The 24,132-nt window shown below is 39.2% G+C and overlaps 2 protein-coding genes across 3 annotated transcripts in view; both read left to right on the top strand.

Moving 5' to 3' along the window:
• Nucleotides 1–2,441, top strand: part of PPP2R2A (protein phosphatase 2 regulatory subunit Balpha) — a 40,758-nt gene extending 38,317 nt beyond the window's left edge. Inside the window, exons 9-10 of the mRNA XM_072846072.1 lie at nucleotides 54–145; nucleotides 1,442–2,441. Of these exons, the coding sequence (XP_072702173.1) occupies nucleotides 54–145; nucleotides 1,442–1,721 (372 nt within the window). The 3' untranslated portion in view covers nucleotides 1,722–2,441. The remainder of the gene's footprint in view (nucleotides 1–53; nucleotides 146–1,441) is intronic.
• A 6,333-nt stretch (nucleotides 2,442–8,774) lies between these two features.
• On the top strand, nucleotides 8,775–22,509 carry BNIP3L (BCL2 interacting protein 3 like). Of its 2 annotated transcripts, none has more exons than XM_072846075.1 (6): nucleotides 8,775–8,956; nucleotides 14,445–14,631; nucleotides 16,382–16,454; nucleotides 18,258–18,361; nucleotides 19,143–19,292; nucleotides 20,567–22,509. In XM_072846075.1, exons 1-6 carry the CDS (start codon nucleotides 8,872–8,874, stop codon nucleotides 20,613–20,615), a joined length of 648 nt encoding a protein of 215 aa, XP_072702176.1. In that variant the 5' UTR covers nucleotides 8,775–8,871; the 3' UTR covers nucleotides 20,616–22,509. The 2 variants fall into 2 exon arrangements, with proteins under 2 accessions (XP_072702176.1, XP_072702177.1); XM_072846076.1 differs by lacking the exon at nucleotides 8,775–8,956 and adding an exon at nucleotides 9,331–9,496.
• Nucleotides 22,510–24,132: the final 1,623 nt, after the last annotated feature.

Genomic DNA, 24,132 nt, shown 5'->3' with positions numbered 1-24,132 from the left:
TTTTACAGGTATGCAAGTTTAGAATTCATTCAGTTTAACTGATTTTTTTCCAGGTGCATGAATACCTCAGAAGTAAACTTTGTTCACTGTATGAGAATGATTGCATTTTTGACAAATTTGAATGCTGTTGGAATGGATCAGACAGGCAAGTTTAATTCTTCTCTATATGCACTTAAGACTTTTCCAAGTTATTCTTAAAACAGGCAATTTGAAGCATGGCCTCAAATATCTGTCTGGTTTTATTCATGGACTGGCTTGGATAATGTTTTAGTACTTCAGTAGACTTTATGTATATTAGCTCTTAACCCTTGATGCTGTAGCATAGGATTATAGAGAATTGCCTTAGTGTACTAAAGAGATGTAGAATTTGACTAGAAATTGAGTTTTGTCACTTTGCCAGAATGAAGTATTAATCAAATGTTCCAGCTGCTTAAACTGGAGAGATGGGCGAAGCAGTAAAATTAGAGATGGTTTTCTGCAAACTTTAACTGGTGAAATACTACCAATACCCTAATCCACTAGGTTTATTATCCCTAGTGTTTATCTTCCGGGGGGGGGAGGGATGTTGGTTGGTTCTCTGTCATCTGTTATGGTCTGGTTTTGGAATGATTTGTATGGGAATAAGGCCCATGTACTCAAACCCTGTTGTCTGATTGATACTCTAAGAATCTACACCTCTGTGTGTGTGTTCTTTTTAAGCTGCCTTGTCAAAAGGTAGAACACTTGGGAAAAACCTTCTAGGAATTTTCTTTCTTACAATGAGTTGTCAAGTTTGCCTCGCTTGGGCATGGTTGACTAGCCAATAATACCATTTAAGACAGCTATCGCTTTGGTATTAATTATGTCATTAGCTGCTTATTTGCAAGATCTAAATCAGCTCATTGTAGCCCTATCAGTATTGTCAGGCATAGCTGCCTTTTTTTTTTTTTTTAACTCGGTATCTGCCCAAATATTTTTTTGAGGCAAAGGAAGGACAGGGAAACTTGTAAGTGTATTTGTCTTACTGAAAAGCTGATCTAGAATAAGGATCTTCTCTAAGGTGTTAGCACAAACTAGGTATGTTAATTAGTACCTAAATTCATGCAGCTTGTGTGTAACTAAAATTACATGGCTAAAAATCCGATGTGTTTGGCTTTCATTAGATCATTTCCCCATGTGCGCATGAGAAGCAAATTGAATGATGACACTGGAATTGAAGTGCTTAGGTAACAAAGTGTGTACCTTTAAAAGGTCCAGTTAAGGAAAAATGTAGCTTTTTTAAAAAAAATCTATAAAACATTCAAATGCTTTAGTTTCACTTTAGATTGTAGAAGGTGTAGGCAAGGATGCTTGCTTTCTGCTTACGTAATAAGGCATGATCTTAGTGGGGACCCTGATGTTTCATAAAAGGAGAGGTTATTTTCAACTGAACTGTTACTTTCTTCCTTCTCCCTCGCTGCAGCATTGTCATGACAGGATCTTACAACAACTTCTTCAGAATGTTTGACAGAAACACAAAGCGAGACATCACCTTAGAGGCATCCCGGGAAAACAATAAACCCCGTACCGTTTTGAAGCCACGTAAAGTATGCGCAAGCGGTAAGCGAAAGAAGGATGAAATCAGTGTTGACAGCCTAGACTTCAACAAGAAGATTCTACACACAGCCTGGCATCCTAAGGAAAACATCATTGCTGTAGCTACTACAAACAACTTGTATATATTTCAAGACAAAATGAATTAGGGTTGGCATTCCTAACTGAAGAGTCCACTTCCTGCATAGTTGAAATAGTTGAATCTAGCATTTGTACCTGTAAACGAAAGAGAATGAGAGGTCCATTATGGCACCCCTTTCCCGTGTTTAAAAATGTGCCATATGACAACACACTTTTATAGCTACATGGAGAAAGCTCTGTTGATCTGTCACTGCGTTCTTCTCCATGTCTGCTAGCCATTTAGGTGAGGATAGGGCACTTTTTAATTTAAATGACTACTTGCACCATCTTGCCTAATGGACTAGATTGGACTGTATCGACATCGGTTTACTCCACTTTTTATGCCTTCCATTGTGATGACGTCAAACACAGGGAAAGCCTTCAATCATGCTATGGGATTTAATTGTGTAACCTCATTACTGTATCATTCGTGGCCCCCTTTTTTTATTAAATACAGCTCATTCTTGCTGTGGCTTGTAGCATTCCTCCTCCTTCTGGCCTCCTGGACTCCCCCTTTCCCTTTCATCCCCCTCCACCTAGCCTTGGTGGTGGTGTATAGAAAAAGAAAAACAAAATAAAGCACACGAAATGGGTCCGTTTGGGGTCAGTGGTAAAGGGGGTCTGTGTTGCAACAAATGTTTTAATAAACAGTTGACTGTAATCACTCCTTGCCATGTCTGGCACCAAAAAAGAGAAAATAAGGAAAAAAACAAACAAACTACTGAATAAAAGTGACAAAGAATGGAGAATCTGTTTTCTTTTTTTTAATCTACCTCTTTATACAAATACTCTGTGTTTTACCTTAGATGCATGAAAATAAAATGATGTTTTTTGTAATGATTTTAACCAGTATTAATTATTTTTCACGGGAATGAAGAGAGGGAGGGATTTCACAAGTATCTGCATTCATTTGTGAATGACAAGAATACCAGCCGTAGTATGCGCTGACCACTTCCACTTCAAAACCATAAGCTGCTGTCAGATTTTGCCATAATCTGAACAGGTCAGTTACTGTTCTGGTACCCTTAAAGGCTCTTTTTAAACTCTTGCTTAAATTGGAATGGGAATAGAACTTTCAGGTTTTAAAATCCATTTTATGGGACTAACATCTTAACGTTTGGTTTCATCCCGGTTTCTTTAATGCCTTGTTTTAGGATACAATACCTTTAATGCCTTCTTTGGAGTACAAAGTCCCCTGTGGCTTTTTAAAAAGTTGTCTGAATTCTTGTCTGGCAGTATGCTGTTACGTAGTACAAACTACCAAGTGATTACATAGATAATTACTGCACTGCATTCTGAGATGCTCTATTTTCTGTATTTTATTGCTATCAGTAACTGCGTGGAAATGTAGTTTTACCATGCAAGTGTTGCTTTTGGCTTTGCAAAGTTATTGCCCTTACAGAAATGTTAAATGGTGCAACGATCAGAAAATACGTGGAGTACAGAAGCTGCATGAAATAAGTGTTCATAGTTATTTGAGAGATTTAAACTCTTCAGCAAATAAGGCTTATCCAAAGATGAACTAGATATTGATGCTTTATAAGGCTCATGAGTTTTTACCTCCAGATATTTTTGCTAATTGTGCTTTTAGGTTTACTCTTCCTTCACGGAAATGTTCAGAATGAAGTTTAAAGTCGTAGTGAACTTACCTTGACTGGGAGAATTTTCACTTTTCAGTTACCTATATTTAAATTATTTCTGTGGCTTAGCTATAGGTAGTTATTATAATGCCTCTATTATTTGATCAACTAAGATACTGTTTCTGCTGTAAAATTATGGCTGGGTTAGAGGTTGTTAACAAGACTACTATTGCAACCATACTTTAATTTCTTTAAGTCCTTGTGCGGTGGTTTGAAAATGTAAAGATTCTAATATTTATTAGATCTGGTTCTCTTAAACACAGTATTTGTCTTGTAATATGCATGCCTGACCATGAGCCTTTGTAAGGATTTTACCTTCTTTTTTTTTCACCTGTTAGCCTTGTAAAAAATTTAACTGCCCCAGGGACAGCAACTGTTTTCCAATGGGTGAATAAACTAGTAGGCCTACTCCTACTTACATAGCATGTGACTAATTTTACTCTAATGACTGTACTTGCTAACAGCTAAGGAAACAACTTGTTGAGTAACATTAATCATGTGTATAGGTGTTCACAGGATCAGGGCCAAGGTTTATTCTTTATCTTACTGCAAGGGCAAAGAAGTAATTAGATGCTGCTTTTGCATCAGAGCTGGTACAGTTCACCTCCATTTTGTGAAGAACGGCACAGGTTTAATGACTGCTATTTGGGGAAGATTGAGGGTCATGGTGTCAAGACTGCTGCTCTTGTGTGTATCTATATCCCGAATGATGCGCTGAATACCCGAACAGTTGCTTAGCACAGACGCAAAACGAAGTGAGGATGCGAAGACGACGCAGAAAACCACACAGGTAGATTTCACGTAGAACAAAGTGCAGCCTCCTAGCAATACTACATTCAAGCGAAACTGCCTCTCGGACCTCAGCTGTGCATGTTGGGATGGATTCAGGGGTTTTAAAGCCAGCCTTGGGAAAGAGTTTTGGTTTTGTCAGTAGCAGTGATCCCTGGCATGTCATTCGAGGTTTAATTTATCCTCGCTAAAACCAGCTACTGACTTTGGTGTCATACTATCCAGCTAGATAATTCTCTAAGCACACTGTCCATTGACATATGCTGTAAATCTTATATTTTATTAATAAAAGTATGCATAGAATACGTTTTGTCAGGTTGCTTTTTATCCTCTTTCCTGTCCCTCTCCTTTTCTCTGTTTACAGGTATTTTTGCAATGACTGATCTCTTCCCTGCTGCATGTTGAATGGTGCCCCGTTCTGCTAGCTGCTGTGCTGTGATTTCTGGGCCTTGTCCCAGACAGCCTGCCGGGCAGGGGGGGTGGTGGGGTGATTCTGCCCTCTGCCAACATGCCGTTACCAAAACGCAGCCGCTCCATTCTAGCGGTCTCCTCCAGTGCCCAGGGAAACCAGTGCCAGTTCTCGATTCTCAGTCCTTGAATACTGGACTAAATACAGAGAAGGAGTTCTGTTCCCGCCTTGAAGCCACTGATGCTACCTAAATGCCAACAGCTACCACTTACGGGGCTGGCATCTGCAAAACTACAGCCATACTCTAAACCACAGCCATCCTCTTGGCAACAATAAAAGTTCAGTGTAAGTTGGTTATCCAACGGGTACAATGCTGAGGCGTAGGCAAGTTCTGCAGGTGCAGTCCCTTCACCATTTTCCTGCTGTGAAGTGGCTACCGCCTTGAAAACATGTCGAATGTGCAGCAACACCCTGCCTTCCCTTATTGTTCTGTTGAGGCAGGACTGTAACTTCTACTCCAGCATTTATTATTTAAATACATATTCTTTTATTCTCAACCTAATTAGAAAAAGCTCAGTTAATGCTGACAAGCAGAAACCTGTGCTTTTCCCCCTCTCGGAGAGGGGCTGCTGGATGATGGAATACTCATATTTTTACTTTTTTTTTTTTTTAATAGCAGTTCTGGAATTGGGCATTCTTAGGCACAACATAGCTAGGAAGTAATTTCCTGTGCATTGGTGTTCAGCTCTTCCTCTTGGGCTGTAGAGAAGGTGTATCGTCTCCCCATTCACAACACCCACTTCTGGCTTCAATTGAACAGAAGGAGGTGTTGCCTTTTGCCCTTTCCCATGTAATCAGCTGTTGTAAATCAAAGGAATGGCGTACTGAAGCGGGGTGGGGAGAGGCGTGCTGGAAGTGAGGTTGTTGTGGAATGACTGTCAGTGGCTCGAATGATTTGTCTATGTTTGCTCTTAGCAAACATCTTTAACCTGGTATAGAAAGGCTCGGGCTGGTAAAAATGAGCAGTGGAAGAAAGCTATAGTAGTGGTCGGAATAAAAACAGTAAGCATTTCTTTCTACCGTGATACAGCTGAGAGACTAAGAAACAGTGTGAATTCCATTTCTCTACACGATCTACCCTTGAGTTTTCATAATCTCAACCTTTTGCAAACAACTGGTTTCTTGTTTCTCTTTTACAAGAAAAGAGCACTCGCAGTTTTTTCTGGTGCGGGTTTTTCTGTGTCAGTGCTCTGCAGTAGGAGGCAAAACGTTACCGACGAGAGGTGGGTGCTTCAGCAACACAAGGGATCAAGTTAGACGTTGCGACTGTCCCTCTAAGTCATCTTTGGAATTGCCAGTCGTCTGCAAGGACTGTATGTTTGATCAGTGGTTGCCAAATATCAAATACAAGAAAAACATTTCCAGTACACGTCACTACCTCCAGCATAAAGAAACCAGTGGAGGTGCGTAGGGAAAAGACTGCCTTTGTGTTTGCTGGATGCTGGGGTGGCATCCATCTTAGCGATAGGTCAGCATTTTTTTCAGATTTGGGGCATAGAAGTACTAAATGAAGAAAATAAAAGTAATCGCAGCATGTTTAAGACCTTAGATCATTCTTTACTTAAATTGCTTCAAACATGGAGAACACGTTGGAACCATGAGAATAAAACAGTGGGATTAGCTTGGCTCAGCTCTTTGAGACAAATCAGGTAGCTTGTTACTCATTGGATTTCAATCAACTTAAAGGCTTTCTATAACTTTCTAGAAGAAAAACCTTTTTATTGCACTTTAGTACAAAAGGCCTTTCCCAGGAGTTTATGGCCATTGTTTCTCTTCTATTAACGTGTGGTTTTCCGTCCCTCCAACCTTGCTATTGTCATAGCATTTTCCATCCAAGGATTCAGATTACTTTACAAACATTAATTACATCATTCAACTGCCTTAAGGAACCTGTGTAGTGGTTAGAGCACAGGGCTGAAAGTCAGGACTTGTGAATGCTATTTCTGGCTCTGCATTGACTCACTCTATAATCTTGATCAATTTATTTCTGACTCAGAAATTTTAATAGTCCCACTTTACTGATAAATATTCATGCCACAAGTATTACGGCAAATGCTTCCTGAGTGATGGAGATGACAAATACTCGTGATGCTAGCCTGTGAGTGTTAGGGTTGCAAAGTAGGATAGGGTTTCCTAGGCAGGTTTTCTATCCAAAATCATAAGTAGCTCATTGATTCCAATCTAGAATCTACCTGCAGCCCTTCTACCTGTAAACAGCTGTTTTATTAAATTATTTAAATTAGTGCTTTCTTTTTACTACACATTGATGTTCCAGTGATGTCCAAGGGACATCCAGATTTTCCAGAAGATTAGACATTTGATACAGTTGTGCAGGGTATGCAGTCAGTTTGGTAAGAAAGGTCAGCGTTACGAAAGGAGGATTTCAGATGTCCACATCTCAGTATTTGGACACTTGTCAACATAGCAAAGACGAATAGAAGAAGAAAAACATTGAAACCAGTATTCTAGTATGGGACGATTGTGACAGTTGTACATGCAAGCTTTTCCTCTAGCTTGAAATAGTTCTGACACAAACAGAAAAAACGTGATTTCTTTGCATGTGTAATGGGGAGATGACAAAAGAAAGAACACTAATGGAAATGTATCTGTGTGAGTTCAGTCTCTGATGGTATTACTGTTACTGAACTCCTACTGTGGGTACAGTAATGTAAAAACCCACAATTTATATTCCCATGGCTGCTGATGGGAGGGGTTTAAGATATAAAAAGCTCCTTTACTGCTGTTGGGAAGCAAAATGCTTACGTATATGTGTGAGGTGGGACTGAAGTTACAAAGTTCCACCAAAAACACTAGGCCTCAAAGTAAACCTTGGAGTTTAAGTGATGTCAAATGGAGTGAAGTTTAGTAAAGTTGATTTCTCAAGCTGTGAAGGCGAGTTAAATAATCATCTGTGAGGAAGTTAGTCTCGCTGTTTCCTTTTGTTAGAGAATGTCAGTGAAAAACGAGATTAGAAACAGAAGAATCCTAGTAAAGGTTCTGCTAACCGCCATATCAAGTATCTATGAAAACTTGCTCTGCCTTGAGGAAATTACTCACTTGATTTTCAAATAACCTTTTTTTTCTATAGATGATCATTTCATGAAAGCTACTTAGAATAGAGAATTGGTACAGAAGCTACTCATGTTGCAAATGAAGAAACCTCAGCAGGGTAAGGTGGATGTTTGCATTTGTATCTAACTGCATTTGAAAGTCTCTTCCATGGAAATTCAGTGTTACTCCCATTCTCAGTACAGCAGTATGTGCATAAATAGGCCGAGGTTCTCTTCATTTTTATATTGAAAGGAAACTGTGGTGCACACTAATAATTTCACTTTTTATAGCTATACTTTTGCGTCCCAGTTAAGAACAAGTCCGATTTTCTTACAGAGGTGCCATCTTCTCCATCTTAACTGTCTACCCATGATTAAGAAAATTGCCATGAACGAGGTTGGTTTGTCTGCTAAACACTATCATTTCAAGATGGGTATTACTTTTAATGTTAAAAACCATTAGTCCTTTCAGTGTCTCAACTCTGTTTCATGGACCTACTACTTGGCTTAAAATTATCTAAGGCAAAAGCAAGACTGATGAGAGGGGAAAGAAGTGTTGGGAGACTCGTACCATTGCGCCATGCAGGTTTGACAGGTTACCTCACACCCGTTGCGCTTAGGGAGGAGGATTTGCTGCAATGTCTCATGTGGCAACTCGTCTGAGCTGGAGGCTTGATGGGTACTGCGATATGGGTTTGACTGCACAGAGTTGTGAATGCTGATCTCGTCCCCTCTGGAAGCAGAACAGGATCCACGGCCTGGAAAAGGGCTGGCAGCCCTGGGGCTGAGCCTCCAGCCAGGGTGAGGGAACGCAATCAGCTGTCTCTCCTGAGAGGACAGTGATGTCCGAGGGCTCCGGAGAGCCGTGTGGGGAGGGCCGGGCACCTCCAGCCCGCGTTTCCCGGTAATTCTAGTCCTCGAGGCGGCCAGAGCCGTCGGCCGTCACGGCGCAGGCCCCTCCGCGCTCCCGCGCCTCTCCCCTCACAGCCCGCCCGCCCACGGCGCACGCGCGGCGGCGGCGGCGGCGGGACGTGCGCAAGCACGGTGAGCGCCATGGTGCACGGCACGCGCCCTGGGGCGGGCGGCGCGTGCGCAGCGGCAGAGGGCGGGAGCGGCGCGGTCCGCGCCTGCGCAGTGTGAGGAGGCGGGGTGGCCGGGCCCGGAGCGGAGTCCAGGTTTGTTGTTGTTGTCCCAGCTCCAGCGGCTCCTCAGTCGCCGCTCCTGCGCCGCCATGTCCAGCCCTCAGGAGCCGCCGCAGCACAACAACAACAACAACCCGCCGGCTGAGGGGACGCACACCGAGCCGGGCCTCAACAGTGAGTGCGGCCGCCGTTAGCGTATGGAAACGAGCGCAAATGGGGCGGGGGCCGGGGGCTGCGAGGGCTGCCCCGGGGCCGCGACCCCCTTCCCTCCTTCTCTGGGCCGCGATTGGCGGAGGACGGGGCCGCGCGAGCCGTCGGGGGCCAATCGGCGGCGTCCGCCCGGGGAGGGGGGCCTGTGAGGAAGAGGCGGGTGGTGAGGCCTGAGGGGGCTCGGGGGGGCGGCTGCGCTTCACCGGGGGCTGCCTGACGGGGAGCGGGGTTGGAAAAGGGATGGCGGGGTGTCTATAGAGCCTGGGGAGCCGCTGGGTGCGGGGCTGGGAAAGCGGAGGGGGCTGCGCGCCAAAAATGGGGTGAGCGCTGGGGGTGCTGTGGAGAGGGCCGTGGCCGGTTCGTTTCGGGGCCGGGCTGCTCCTCACAGAGCGCTGGCGGCTGAGGCGGCAGCCGGCGGGGCTGAGGTGAATTGGCCACGGCGAGCGCAGCCGGAGGAACGAGCTAGCGCCGTGGCTCGGTGCGAGCCGTGGAGAGCAGGAGCAGGTTTGTTTCGTGGTTAAACTGAGTTTATTCGGTGGCTGGTATTAACAGCTAAGATGGGGATACAGCAGGGTAGGGGGAGGAGCGTGACTGTGGGAATGAGTTTATTCAGTGGCTGAGTCAATACCACTGACGTGAGCTATTTTCCTCTATATCCGGCATCTATGTCAGCTGCTCTGCTGCATCCTTTTGTTCCTAGGATAACACTAGTAAGGCACATCGGTGGTTTTTATGTAGGCTCTCATACTGACTTGGCAGATGCTTTTCCCTCGTTTCAAACGGCTACTTCAACGTGTCCTTTCGTTGGTTGTAATTATTAAGGATACTGCAGTTGAAGAAGTGAATAAATTGCATTAATCATTAGCTGTTACTGTCGTGGTTTACAATGAGGTTAAACTGACAACGAAATATCTTAGTTGGTTGATCTCCTGTAACTCAATGGGAATTGTGTTAAAGAAGAATAAACTATGCCTGTTTCATAACACTGCTATTGTGTTATGGTAACTTTACATCTTGTGATAACGATGGCAGTTTGCAACAATGTTCACCTAAGTCAAACAGGTATTTTAGCAAATTATTCAGGGCTGTTAGTGTACTTAAATAACAGTTATGCTGCCTGAAAGTTGCGACATGCCTAGTGCCTAACTCGATGCTTACTTTAGAAATTGCCATCTTTGATGCTTCTGTAGTTTAATACTTCCTTTTTGTTTTCTGTTAGCACGTTAACTTATTCTGTGGGACACGTTAATCTGCTGTAAGATAGGAGCAACAAGAGATGAGTGCACTGTAAGCCTGTGCTGGATCTGCCCACGTAGATCTTATTGCTGGATCAGCACGTAAAGGCTTAGCAAAATCAATGTGATTACTGAAGGTGGTGAGCACAAGGTATGAGAGGAAACGTTTGATAGTCTGTGCTCCGCGAACAAAACAAATGCAACCAATCAGCTCTATGTAGGCTTAGTGCTGCTTTCAGATGTTCAGCCGCTCCACAATGCTTTGGTGTTATAGGTACATTTTCTGCCATTATATAAGCTTTTCAGTGAACCTTTTCAGGCTAATGAGCTTAGACACTTATTCATTTTGTTCTGTATGTCATTTGTGCGTGTTTAGGGCCTTTCATTCAAAGATCCCTTAGCACTTGAATCGAAGGTCAGAAGACCTGGGAATAAAACTGATAACTGAACCTATGCTTTGTTGAGTTCACAAAAAAAAAAAAGGCTTGCTTGCTCTGGGAATTCTAGATGTTTCCTATATTTTAATTATTATAAGGCTCTGTTACATATTGACAGAAAGAAGAAATCCCACCTTAGGCAAAAACTCATCTAGCTCTGTCGTGGAAGATCTGCTTAATAATTACCATCATGGGAATCTGAACAGCTTTCTTTTCTCCTCTCTCTTTTTAGCCTTTTTTTTTTTTTTTGGTTAATGGTGTACTTCATTGTAAAAGTGATACTACTTAGTTTATTCAAGTTGACTGTGGCTCAGACTTCTTGTGAGCTACTAGTTTGAAGTATTTGTATATATAAAAAAATGTATATATGTATATAATTTATATATTGTCCTTGATACCCTCCCGCCCCCCAAGTGAAATCAGAGAGTGAATAAACCAAATGACACCCCTCTTCCCCCACATGTTTAGCTACTGTTGTTTAAACAGCCCACCAGTTAGGGAAAAACATGTAATTAAAGCCAGTGTATGTCAGTTCATAGTGAAATGATTAGCCTTAGAGCATGGCCAAAATTCAAACAATTTTGGAGAAAAATACCATTCATATAAACAGTTGTGGTGTCCCGTCCCATCCCATCCCCCCCCCCCCCCCAAGTGTGTGTTCTGTGATTTGTGAAGGGAGGAGAATTCTACCATATTTCTTAATTCTACCACCCTTGATTCTACCATATTTCCCATTTTACTGCCAAGTTGGAAATGTGGTAAAATTAAGAGTTCTCATGTGGGTGATTAATGTAACTTCCTTAGTTTTGAAGAAAGCTTGCGGCAAAAAGCACTCTCTATTACTTGGGCAGTTTATTCTCAAATATATTCCTGTGCATCTTTTTAAAGAAGCAGAGATTTACGTCCCTCTCATCAGAGTCTTTGAAACTACTAGGGCTTTCTGGCTCCCTCTCCCAAACCGGTTGTGACTGCCAGTGGGAGTATGTAGCATGTTTTAGCTTGATGTCAGATTACGCTTCCTTGAACGTATTTGGACTCATTAAAAGTGAGGTCAGATGGAGAACGTGCTGCATGTCATGTAAACTACTGCTTGACTTGTTGGGACTCTACTCACGGTTTAATTTGAGTGTCCTTCCTAGTATGGCCACAGTGCGTTTTAGATAAACGGCAAGTTTTGTCAGTTTGGGATAAACATTAATAAAGATTTTATTTGTGCATAATCTTAAGTGCTGTGGAGGTCTGTTTAGTAGCTGCATACTAGAGCAACCAGTTCTGATCATCTCCCGCTGGGCTTTTCTCTGCCTGTGCTTGGTGTCAGAGGAAGGCGTCCCCTTGCACCTCTGCCCTCTGTTCTTGTCACGTTGTTTGTCACTCACTGCTGATTTTTTAATAATAGATGTCTTTGCAGATCCTGACCATTATAATTCTCCCAATAGATGCTCTCTACTCCAAACTGGTTATTGGGGAACGTATAGCTTTCTGGCCTAACTGTCTTCTAACTGCGGTTGCCACGTGCTTTTCTGCAGGTGTGGCCTCTTGCTGTAAAGGTGTTGCTACAAGGCAAATCTACCTTCCTGATGTAGTGCTTACAATGTGGCTTTTTCACTTTGAAACATAGACACCAGCGATCATCAGAAATCTGAAAGAATATGGTCTCTCTGTCTCGTGCTGACTAGTCTGAGCAAAGGCTGCCTTTTCCCAGTTAACACTTCATTATCTGAAAAGCCCAGTATGTAGTACAGAGTTGGTGTACATCATGCGATTGTGCACGAGAGCTCTGTGCACACCCTAAATTCCTTGTTTGTGAATACAGCTTGGGGAAACCAGGCTTTAAACCACCAGGACTCTTAAGAGTATGATGCTTACGTGGTCATCAGTATAATGGCGTAGTTAATAATTGGTACTAAGGATAAACTCTGTTTCAGCTTCACAAAATCAAGTTGAAAATAGGTGAACTCATGATGACATACATCCCTTCCTGTGTCACTGACAGAGTTCCCAGAGCCAAAACTTTGATATCAAAAAATAAGTGCAGGCACTCTAAGGTGCATTTCAGAAGTCAAGAAATAAGTGTTAAAATTTAGAACCTGTACAAATAATGTTTAAAAAGTAGTTTCAGCTGCTGTATTCGTATCTTTAGGCTTTCTTTTCTTTCTTGAATATTTTACCTCTGTGGTGAAGATGTCAAAACTTCAAAAAATGAAGAAATCAACCAAACACAAAAAACCTGAAAGCACTCACCTTCAGGTGGCATAAATTAAATTACACAGGAGTTGTGGTGACATAATATACATGTGTGAAATCATTATCTGATGGATAATGGGAAATAATGTTGCATTGAAAACAGTCTGCTTTTGAGAAACTGGAGATCTTTCACTCCATAATCATGGCTAATAAAGTGGCTGTATGGTGAAATGATTCTTGTTATATGTCTTAATGAGAAGGTTGGAATTGCAATTGGATAGGGAGTGTATTTAAGTATTTGGAACAGATAGAGCAGTAGAAGTCTATTCTGTGTTTACCCCTCAGGACATTCAATGGTATGTTTATGAATTAAGAATATTTCCAAAACCTGTTTGTTTCCAGTTGTTTCCAACTGAAACATGTCACTAATGAGCATACCATTAAATATTGTTTTGCATTTAGTTAATCTGCACATAAAATACAAGTGAAGACATTTAAAAACAAAAATAAAAATCCTCAACCTAACTACAGGGTATACGAACTTTTTAGCAGATGCTTTGTATCGTTCTTGATACACTCTTGCTCTTTTGTCAAATTTCAGTGCACACATGGATATCCCATAGCTATAACTACAAAAAAAAAAAAAAGGGAAAAAGCAGTAAATCTCAACTTGTAGGCTATAGAGCCTTCCCTGGCTAAGGAAAGAAAAATAAGGTAAAAAAAAAAAAAGAAAAAAAAAAAAAAGAGGCTGAAGTGAAATTAAGTTAACATTGAAATTGTTAACTGTTGTTACATGTGAGAGCTCTGGATTTCTCATGCTACTTGGTTCTTTATTTTGGCTTTTTAGCAGTGAAATCTTTTAACCTAACTGCAATGAAATGTATGTTAGTATGGTACTTCCGCTGCGTAAGGAAACATAATGCCTACCTCAAGCTTCCGATGGTCTGAATTGTGGTATGACCATTAAGGTTATGATAGGATAGGAGAGGTGGCAGATGGCATTGAATGGGAGATGTTTGTTAGAGGGCCAGGGCAGAGAAAGTTGAACTGAAAGTTGAAAAGTTGAACTGAAAGTTGAAAGAGAATGGCCTGCCTGATGTGTATAAAAATTAGGGTTTGATTCAGGGCCTTTGGAAGTAGAGGGAAGAAGGAGAATATAAAATCACAGATAGGGGAGTTGTATAGTAGCAGGCTAGGGGATGCAAATTTTGTTTGAAAAAGGAATGTAGAAGTAGAACGGGGAACTGGGGGGACTGGTGTAATTGCGTGATACATTAGATAATTGAAGCTTCAAACTGCAGAGAGAAACGTGGCCTATTAAAGTATTAACAGTTGAGGAGAGAGGGGACATTTTATTTTACTAGCTCCGGAGGTAGGTAGCGACAAAGCATAACTTTTTAGGGGTGTTTTTGTTGATGAAAGAGGAAGAAACATGTCGCTCTTGTCTCCAGTACATGTTTATGAGCTTTCTCCCAGCAGCAGTGTATGTTATCTGAATTTACCACGTTCATGTTTTTTTCTGTGTGTAATTGATAAACTTAAGATGGGTTTTAGTTCCGCTGCTTTTAATGAAATGACGTCTGGCTGGCCCAACAGGTTCCTGGGTGGAGTTACAGATGAACGGCAATGGCAATAGCAACGATAATGGCAACGGGAAAAACGGAGGTCTGGAACATGTCCCTTCATCGTCCTCCATCCACAACGGAGACATGGAAAAAATTCTCCTGGACGCCCAGCATGAATCAGGACAGAGCAGTTCAAGAGGTAGTTCCCACTGTGACAGGTAAAGAAATGTTTGCTGTCCTGCATGCAATTTATTGCAGTTTTTATCCTGTAGATGTTAATGGAGGGGTGAAGCTTTTTCTCAGGCTTAAGTTTGTCATGCTCCAGTGTTTGGAGTACTTGCTGGCTCATGATAACTGGCTATCAAATAAGACATCTGACTTGAAAAATACATCATTGCTACAGAAAGTTAAGGAATCCAGGAGCGAGAAAGTCACATCAACACCACAGTTAAATTTCACATTGTCATACATCTCACATGGTATAAAAAATACCTAATTTTACTGGCTCATTAATAATAATGTTACGTACACGTGCTTTATATTTAGTCAAGCATAATAAAATATATCACTGGACTTAACAGAAAAGAAGATTCTCAGAATTTGTCCTCCTTGTTTTCAGTATTCTACTTTTTTCCTGTGAAGGCAAAATATTTCTTGCCTAACAATACAACCATTCGAGGCACATGTGAGAATTATGATATTCTTATGTGTTCATTGTACCTTTTTTCTAGGAAGTTTTGGAAATCCTTGAGCAGTTTCTATATATAATTTTAGCTGCCCTTCTGCTCGTGCCTCCTTTGGTTTTGCTGGGTGAATGCTGTCTAACTGTCATGTCTACTGTGTAGGTTATATAAGTGGTTGATCAGATGTAAAAGCTATTTAAAATTAGTTGGGCCTGATTTAATTACTGAATGTAGTAGACTGTTTGAAAATAATCCATACGAGTATTTCAAATAGAACGGTTACATTTATAGCAAATAAAGTTTGTTACATCTGTGTTGCTAAGAAACTAGCTGTCAGTAGTTCAGTACTTTCCGCTCCAACCAGGCATGTTTGCTAGATGATGGTTGTATAGTTTCTTTTACTAGCATAGGATTTTTTTAAATCATTACCCATGTTTTAAGTGAATGAAGAGAGATGCCTTTTTTCTTTTTTTTTTTTTTTTAACTTATTTTTCCACTTGCTAACTTTTTGGTAATTCTTTTCCCCTTGTGACAGTTGAAGTAACATACAAGAAAGGGGAGGTACTTTGATATTTTGCATTCTTTTCTAAAAGTTCTAAACAGTAAGTTGCTCTTAACTGTGGTGTTTTGGGATCTTTTTTGATATTTCTAAAATATACCTTTTTCATGAAAGCTTAAGTCAGGTTAAAAAGATGCCCTTAGTGTTTTAATGAGACACACCTGCATTGGTGCATCATACAGCATTTTGTATTGTTCCTGACTTAAATTCTCTAGCATTTCCTTGGTTGAGGTGTGATAGTTGATTAATTTCTCAAGTAGATTACCAATTTTTTAATGTTCAAAGTGAGGCTAACAGGGAGAATATGTATCCTTGCCAGGCATTAAAAGGCGTTTGATGTGCGAAGTTTCCGCTTGTAATGATACAAAAAGGGGTATAATTCACAATACTGGTCGTGTTGTCTAAAAGAAGGAAGGGATCTACATCTCTTGTGTAGCAGTTGAAGTTTTGGGCAATGCTTTCTTTGCTTCAGTGGAAGGACGGTCAACCCTGTTGAGAAAGGTAGGATTATAAATGGAAAAAAACATTGAAAAGATGAGGGGTTTTGGAAGACTTTCTGATACTGATATGTGTGATCTGAAGAGTAGTGTAGTCTGTAACTCATTTCAATAGCGTGCAGAAGCTCATGTGGAAATGATTCAGCTGAGATCCTATTTACACTAATGATTCTTTAGGTGACAGAGTGTAGTATGACAAAATGACATAATGAAATCAATTTTTCTTTAGCCCTTCACCTCAAGAAGATGGACAGATAACTTTTGATGTGGAAATGCACACAAGTAAAGACAGTAGTTCTCAGGTATTTTCTTCATTAACCTTTAAAATACATTAACTTTTAAAAAAGACATTTTAAAGTTGTGGATATTGTATATAGATCCTATATTTATATAGATCAGTATTGCGAGTACTTGAGGGGTAGAGCAAGCTCTCTGTTATGTCAAAAGGTCTAAAATGTTATGTATTTTACGTGTCAAAAAAAATGCATTAAACTACTGCTTGCTAGCATTTTTTTTTTTATTCTGAGACCCTAAAGTTGGCTGTTAGCTGCAGTACAAGCAAATTAATTAAATAAACGTTATTTATTCAAAATTTGGAGGTGTCCCTTAGTCATTTGGGTAGGGCTTTTTACTTGTCTTTTACTTTGTTCTTGCAGGTTTTTACTCAATCTTTTTTATTAGAACTTTGTATAGTACCTCCCTGTAAATAGGTATAGTAAATAATTTTTGTGTACTCAAGCTTATGTGAGTTTAACTAAATTATCTTTTCTTTTAAGGGGTTGTCTTCAGAATAAAGTTTTATTAAATTAAAACACATTCCAGAGCAATTATTTTTAACAACGAGGCAGGGTTAGTAAACTTTGTTTAGGCTTACATTCTGTATTAATTGAAATTTGACTTGTAGAGATCAATAGCTTTGGAGTGAGGGGAAAAATGAGACTGCATCTCTAAAGCTGAGAAATGCCCTGTTTAGTAGCAGTCATATTATTGTTTAACACTCTGCTTGCACTGTGTGTGTCAAACCTGTTTTGTTTTTGAAATGTTTATATTTCTGTGCAAGATTTCAGGGTGTTCAGTTTATTGCTCTACAGATTGTCAGCTCACATGATAGTGAGTAATCTCCATAATACAAACTGAGAGGAGGCTAATGCTGAACTCTTAGTTTGATCATTTAATAGAATCTGCTGTCTTCAGCAGTATAAATAAAAAGCATTCCTGGAAGAATGAAACCTTGCATTTAATTTTGTCAGAGACCTGGCCGAACAGTAGGACTGTTGCAGTTCTGCCGTATAGAGCCAGAACGATCTAATGAAGTTTGTGACTGTCATAAGTGATTACTTCTGGTTTTGGTATGGTTCCCACTTTAATGTTGTAAGTGGTTCATCTTATTTGACTAAGGGTCACTCAGGAAATTGTTTTAATACTAAGGAGGAGTTTGTACCAAAGTCAGTGGCGTTCTCTAATCTTTCTACTTTATTTTTTTTCTTGTATGGTAACATTTGAATCTAATGATGTAATGTTAAATCTTTGGATTGAGACAATTGTAGTGAGTGCTTGCCTTTCCCTACTGCATCTGGGACGCACCCAGTAGAAGCTGCTAGTTGCAAGTAATACAAATTTTAAATGAGTAATAACACCTTTCAAAAAGTCAAAATATGTTTTTTGAAACATTTTTATTTGGCTGTCTTTCTTTGCTTTAGCCACATTCTGTATGCCTTAAATCGAATGCCATCAACTTAAAGTTTTTGCCATTTGTAAAAACTTTGTTTAATATTTTTTGCATAATGCTGGCTTATTACATTTAGGATTAAAATAATCCTTTTTTTGTTATTTTTTTTAAAAAAACCCCAAACCAACAAATTGCAGTGATGTAGAAGTCCTGGATATAGTAACACAATTTGTGGCATACTGACTTCTGCAGATCCTCCTGTTAGCATAATAATAAAATCTCTTCTAAATAATCAGTAGGCCAAGAACACTTGCTTGTTTATCAGGTGCCACCATTTGGTGCTTATCATTTTACCACTGTTGTTATCGCTCTCAATTTAACACGGTAAGGAGGAGCTAATTGAGTGTTACAAGGCTTGTCCCATGTATATTTTCAGTCTGAAGAAGAAGCAGTAGAAGGAGAGAAAGAGTTGGAAGTTTTGAAGAAAAGTGCTGACTGGGTGTCAGACTGGTCAAGTAGGCCTGAAAACATTCCTCCCAAGTGAGTTAAACTCTTTTTTTAATGAATATTCTTTTATATGAAGGAGAGAAGAATCATAACTCACAATTGCCTGGAATTACTCTGGCTCTCCAAATAAGATCATCTTAGAAAAAGATAGATTTCTCTTTGGGGAGGCTACAAAATGTCAAAACAATGAAGTATGAAAATCTTAATAGCAACAGCATTACCTTTTTATTAAAAGTAATATAAATCCACAGCAAGCTGATTACAACGTTTCTGGACAAAATTATAGTTATTGGGAGAGCTGGGATTCATGGGATTTAGTTTTGGCTTATTGAATGGAATAGTGTTGAGTTAAGTCTCCTAAATTCTCTGTACCTTTTTTTCTTTCTATGTAAAATATATAATGTTCATCCACGGAAGGGGAAACGTTGAGATCCTTGAATACAAAGCATTTTTATTAAAATAGAGGATGCTGTCTAAATCTGGCAGACTTCTGTATCTCTGTTTGGAACAAAAAATGAGGCTCTTGCTAACAAATCACATCCTGAAATTCCCTCTCTTGGACCTACCTCTCTCTTCAGCTACTGCTCCCTTTGTCTCTATCCTGTCTGTGTAAGTGGTCTCTCCACAATACCTCCTATTATTCTCTTTGATTCCTTACTCTGTGTAAGGGATCTCTTGCTTTGATCTCTAGCTCTTTGTACTTAAAAAAAAAATATGTTCCTACAGAGATCTGTACATTTGTGTGGGGGGGAAAAAAAGGAAAGAAACAAAAAAGTCTTGTTGAATTTTTTTCCCCCTCCCCCTCTTCTTCCAGGGAATTTCATTTCAGACATCCTAAACGTTCAGTGTCTTTAAGTATGAGAAAAAGTGGAGCAATGAAAAAAGGTGGCATTTTCTCTGCAGAGTTTCTTAAGGTTTTCATTCCATCTCTGTTCATATCTCATGTTTTGGCTTTGGGACTAGGGTAAGTATTAACCTAATTCTCACTTCAACTTTTGCATCTGGCTTTGCTTTTCCACTTTACTTGTATGTCAGGTGCCTGCTGAAAAGGGCTTTATCTAGAATAACTAGAGTATTGTTGCACCTCGCCCGAGATAGACTTGGTGCACTTTTTGAAATGCAGCAAAACTGCAGCAATTAAAACTTTGCAGCCATTAATATATTTTATTTCTAGAATAGATCAAGTTGCATGGAAAATGCATGGATTATCATGAATTTGCAAATAACCTTTGCAATTATAACATGTGCCATTTGATTATCCACGCCTTCTACTTAAATGCTTCAGGTTATAATGTAGGGCAAGTAAGAATAGAATAGGTGGAAAACTGCTGTAACTTTTACTAACCATTACAAAAACACACTGTACAAATAATGATGCTGAAGTTCTGCGTGTATGGCGCACACTCTGTAATTTTCAATGTCTAATGCTGCAGTTATGGGATATTACTGAAAGTCAAGGTTTGAATACTCAAAGAAAGAAACATGAAACACTGGATGTGTCCTGCAAGATCAGCTACGACTCTGCTCAGCAATGTTTTCATTGCCTGTGTAATCCGGCATAATCTCTCAGCTTGCTTAAATCCTTACGTTATGGTTATCCATTTTATGTTCTTCTGGGGGCGAAGACATGTACTCAAAATATGTTTTTATTTAGCTTTGTGTTTGTTTCTGGGGGTGTAGTTCAAGTGTCTCTTTAAAGTCTTGTAAACTATCAAATATAGGAGGATAGAATATATGAGAATATCTTGAAAGATATTTGTACTATACATAGCAAAATTGTGTATTTCTGCGACAAATTAAATCTTGCCTGGATTTATTTGTTAGAGGTCAGTGTTTGCGTAGATCCTCAATGCTCAGTGTTTTAAAGCTCACCCCCTCCCTTTATAGGCAGTACTTTATTTGTTTTACTGTAATAATCTGGGAGTGTTGCTCGGCTGTTCAAGAGGCCCTGTGTCCAGGTACTCTACAAACGACACAAAAGCTTTTGGACTGGGGTTTTCAAATGAGCTTGGGACGGGAAGAAACCCACTTTCACTGAATGTTGATAGCATCAGTCCTTCTAAGCTCATCTGAAAATCTCACTCTTCCAAGTAATTTTGTAGAAGAGAAGTGAAGTCCCTGGAAGAATCTGATCAGACTTATTTGAAAGACAAATTAGAATAGCTGAGTGCATGAGGACTGTTTGGAAAACAGGGAGCATTCTGTGAAATACGATATGCCTTATACTTTTTATTTCAGCATCTACATTGGAAAACGACTGACCACACCTTCAGCCAGCACTTACTGAAAGATGGAGTGCAAAACCTGGAAATCCACGTGACCTGTGAAGGTGTTACTGTCTCATTTAGTACATTTGACTTGAGACCATTTTAAGCATGACCCTGACTTCACCCTTTCCTTACATATCCAGGTTTTCGCTAACTCTGGAATTCAGTATTGTGTTGGAACTCTGTTGAGGTGTTTCGCTATCCACATTCTTTCCCTCTCTCCTCCCGTTCCCCTGCCTCTTGGCCTGCAAGACACGTCAGAGTTGCTGAACGGAGTTTACAACTGTCTATATGTTGCAAGGGCTTCTCTCAATGCAAAATGCCACCAGCAAGTTTTAATTTTATCAGTGATGCTGTTGCCTCCTTAGTGCAACCTGACTTAAATTGCAGTTGTGCATGGTATAAATGTTGGCTGTATTATGGTGATAAAATTAACAGTCTCTTTGGAAGAAAATTATTGATTGGAGTGAAAATGAATTTTTCTTCTGAAAAACAAGCTGGTTGTGAAATAAACTGGGAAATCACTGGCAATAAAAAACAGTTCAAATCAGCTTTTGGGGGAATTTACTTGGCCCTTTGTATTGGCTAACACCATTTGATTTGCAGGAGGCAAAGACTGCATAAATTTTAAAGTAGGATAACTAAATCCATCAGCATATTTTAATATTAGGTAATTGTTGTAATCTTGTCTTTTCTATGAAGTCAGCTCCTTATTCCTTGTAGGAAAACCTGTCTGATGCCTAGAAAATATTAGAAAAATTGCATTGTTTGCATGTGAAGAAGCTTTTATTTTCCTTACCTGTTTTCTTAAGGGAAAATTTTAAATGTGAAATTTTCCTTTTAAAAGTAGTTTTAAATTAAGGAAAAACCCAACAGCTGTAGGTGTAGTTAGGCTCTGTGTAAAAGGATATGATTCTGTTTGTTGTGGAACCATTTACAATTACAATGATATGGCAGCGTTTGACTTATCTTTAAGGGGGACAATCTTGCAGGTGCGTAAAGATTCAGAAGTTGTAAAGCTCTGAAATGTCTTCTGCAAATGAGTTTTCAATATTCCTATCTCTCATTGTTTACTGTACAATCTCCTTTGGGGATACATGGAATCTGAAAGTCACTTGTGATGTCTCATGTTAGATAGACTCTCACTAATGTCGTTGAACTTTTATCTTAGGGAACATTAAGCCTTGTCCTCCTTCAGTGACACTTCTTTTCAAAATGTGAAGCTTTAGTACCAAATTGTTACAAAGCATTGGGACAGTCATGTCCTTAAATAGATTTTATTGGATTTCAGAACATGTAGCATGACTCTGAAGGATAGAAGACTCTTTTTTTATATACATATGAATATATTAAAAAAAATATGATATAGACTTTAATACTAAGTATTTAGGGAACCAATGCTAATTTTAAGACTAGCAAAAATCTCATTTAAATAAAAACTGTAGTAGGCTGACTTGTAGAAAATGATAAGAAAATATAGTCAGCCAGTTTGGAGAGAACAGCTACCTATAATTGTTTGCTTGCATCAGACTTTATAAAAAGTTGATTATTTGATATAGCAGTGATCGCTTGAAACAGTTGATGCATAGAAGCTAAATCCCAATTGAGATTTGGTTTAAAAGAACTTAGTTAGCTCCCAGGAAGTAAAAAAGTTAAGTATAAATCCACTGCTAAACGGTATTTATTTTTATTCTCTACTTCTGAATGCTGTTAGAGAATGCTTTCAGGGTGAAAGGGCAGTCTAACAAAAAATTCTCTTGAAGACATCTGCTTTTTTTCTTTTAGTTGTGAATACTAATGGCACTTGAGTTGCCTACAACTGCATATTTGTTTCAAGTGTGGATGTTGGGTTTCACCCAAAGGTGGGGGAGGGAAGGGGGAAGTGGTGAAGGGTGTTTTAGATAGCATCAAGTACATCATTTTACAGTCCTAAAAACTGAGGGGACGGGAGAAAGGCGGAAACACTTTCAGTTCTAATTACAGCACCTTGTTTTGTATGGAAATTGGAATAGTGGAAAAGTAGATTTTTACTAAGTAGGGAGTACTTTTTTCAAAAAAAAATTACCCCTTTCTAAATTAAAAGGTAATTCTTCTTCAAAATATCTGATGATTAATATTGCAAGCTTGTGGCTAGAGTATCAACACAGCTTATAATATTTGAAGGAGCCGTGAAGTAAAAATTGTGAAAACTATAGATGAGGAATGGATATGTGATCACTGTAACACTTGCTATGATACAATGCAGTATTTATTGATACCCTACTATAAGCTTTGGATGAAAGTCTACAACTTCTAGTTTTACAATGAACAGAAACAGATTGTTGTATAATTTGAAAAGGGGTTTCAACTATTGATAGTTGAAGTTTTGTTAAGATAAATGTTGTTTAAAAAGCTTTATACCTGTTTACAGTTTTGGAAAAAAAAATGCAGGCTTCATTTTTCTTACATTCAGTGAAAACTGGCCTAAAATATTTGTAAATAGGATCAAGAAAAAAAATGCATAAACTCGCACATTAAAAATGCAGCAGGCTAACTTAACTGCAGCAAATACATATTTACTTACTGTTTTAAAAAGTGAAAGCTGAAGATTGTTAGAAATTCAAATTTTTTAATTGACATTTGTTGAAATATTGGAGTTAACTGAGCCAAAGTGATTATGCATTCTTCATAAATTAGTTAGCACTTTGTAACATTATATACAGTTTACAGTACATGTATAAGTTGTAGCTTATAAACATTTTGTGCCATTAAAGCTCTCACAAAACTGGTTGTCTGAAGTTACTTAATGCTGCGCCTTTCTTCTCTTTCTTTCTTCTATTTTCCTTTTTTTACAGGACTGCTTTGTATAAAGTTTTATGAAACTATTTTGTTCTGGGTTATATGAACATTGAAGCTGCTGTTTATAGACTGGAATAATTTTTTGAAAGATTGCTTGGGGTTTTTTTTTTTTGGTGACTTGGGATCATCCGCTTCTTTTCCTGAAGCACTTAACAAAAATATTTCCATTGTCAGCATTGTATACCTGTGCCAAGTCCTCCAGCACCTTGTCAACAAAAACTTTTAAAGCAAAATAACGTAGTGGCATATGAAATGTAAAGTGGAATTGATGAGATTTTGTATAATTGGTCAACTCTATTGTACTCCTTGTATTTCTCTTCTGTTTCCTAATTCTGTTAAATTTGCAGATTAAAGAACAAGGGACATAAACCCTAATTGTTGATCTGCCTCCATGTTCTTGGTTCAAGAGCACTGGTTGTTCCTAGGAGTATCATGTGGAGTGTTGTTCATTCTGAGTGTGAAATATTACCGTTCTGATACTGTTACTGCCCATTTCAGTTACCTAGTGATTCTTTTCCATGTTTTTAATGTAAAAATCCAGAACTTTGTGAAAGTGGGATTTATTTTTTTTCAGAGGAATAAGATAGATAAAATTATAAATCCTACTTTCAGAAAGTTTAGATGTCTGGGACTTAAGTGAAACTTGAGCTTGAAGTTTTGAATTACTGCTACTTTGAAACTGCTTTGGAGAGCAGGGTT

Source organism: Ciconia boyciana, chromosome 25 (genome assembly GCF_034638445.1).
Source record: "Ciconia boyciana chromosome 25, ASM3463844v1, whole genome shotgun sequence".
Lineage (NCBI taxonomy): Eukaryota > Metazoa > Chordata > Aves > Ciconiiformes > Ciconiidae > Ciconia > Ciconia boyciana.
Note: the sequence above shows the minus strand (reverse complement) of the source record. Positions and strands in the feature narration are given on the sequence as shown.

What these genes read in the sequence shown, in the direction of transcription:
- BNIP3L (XM_072846075.1), top strand. Translation starts at nt 8,872, where the DNA reads ATGTCCAGCCCTCAGGAGCCGCCGCAGCACAACAACAACAACAACCCG. An exon ending in GTAAAGACAGTAGTTCTCAG is followed by an intron (nt 16,455 to 18,257) that starts GTATTTTCTTCA and finishes GTATATTTTCAG; the next exon opens with TCTGAAGAAGAAGCAGTAGA. An exon ending in CCTGAAAACATTCCTCCCAA is followed by an intron (nt 18,362 to 19,142) that starts GTGAGTTAAACT and finishes CTCTTCTTCCAG; the next exon opens with GGAATTTCATTTCAGACATC.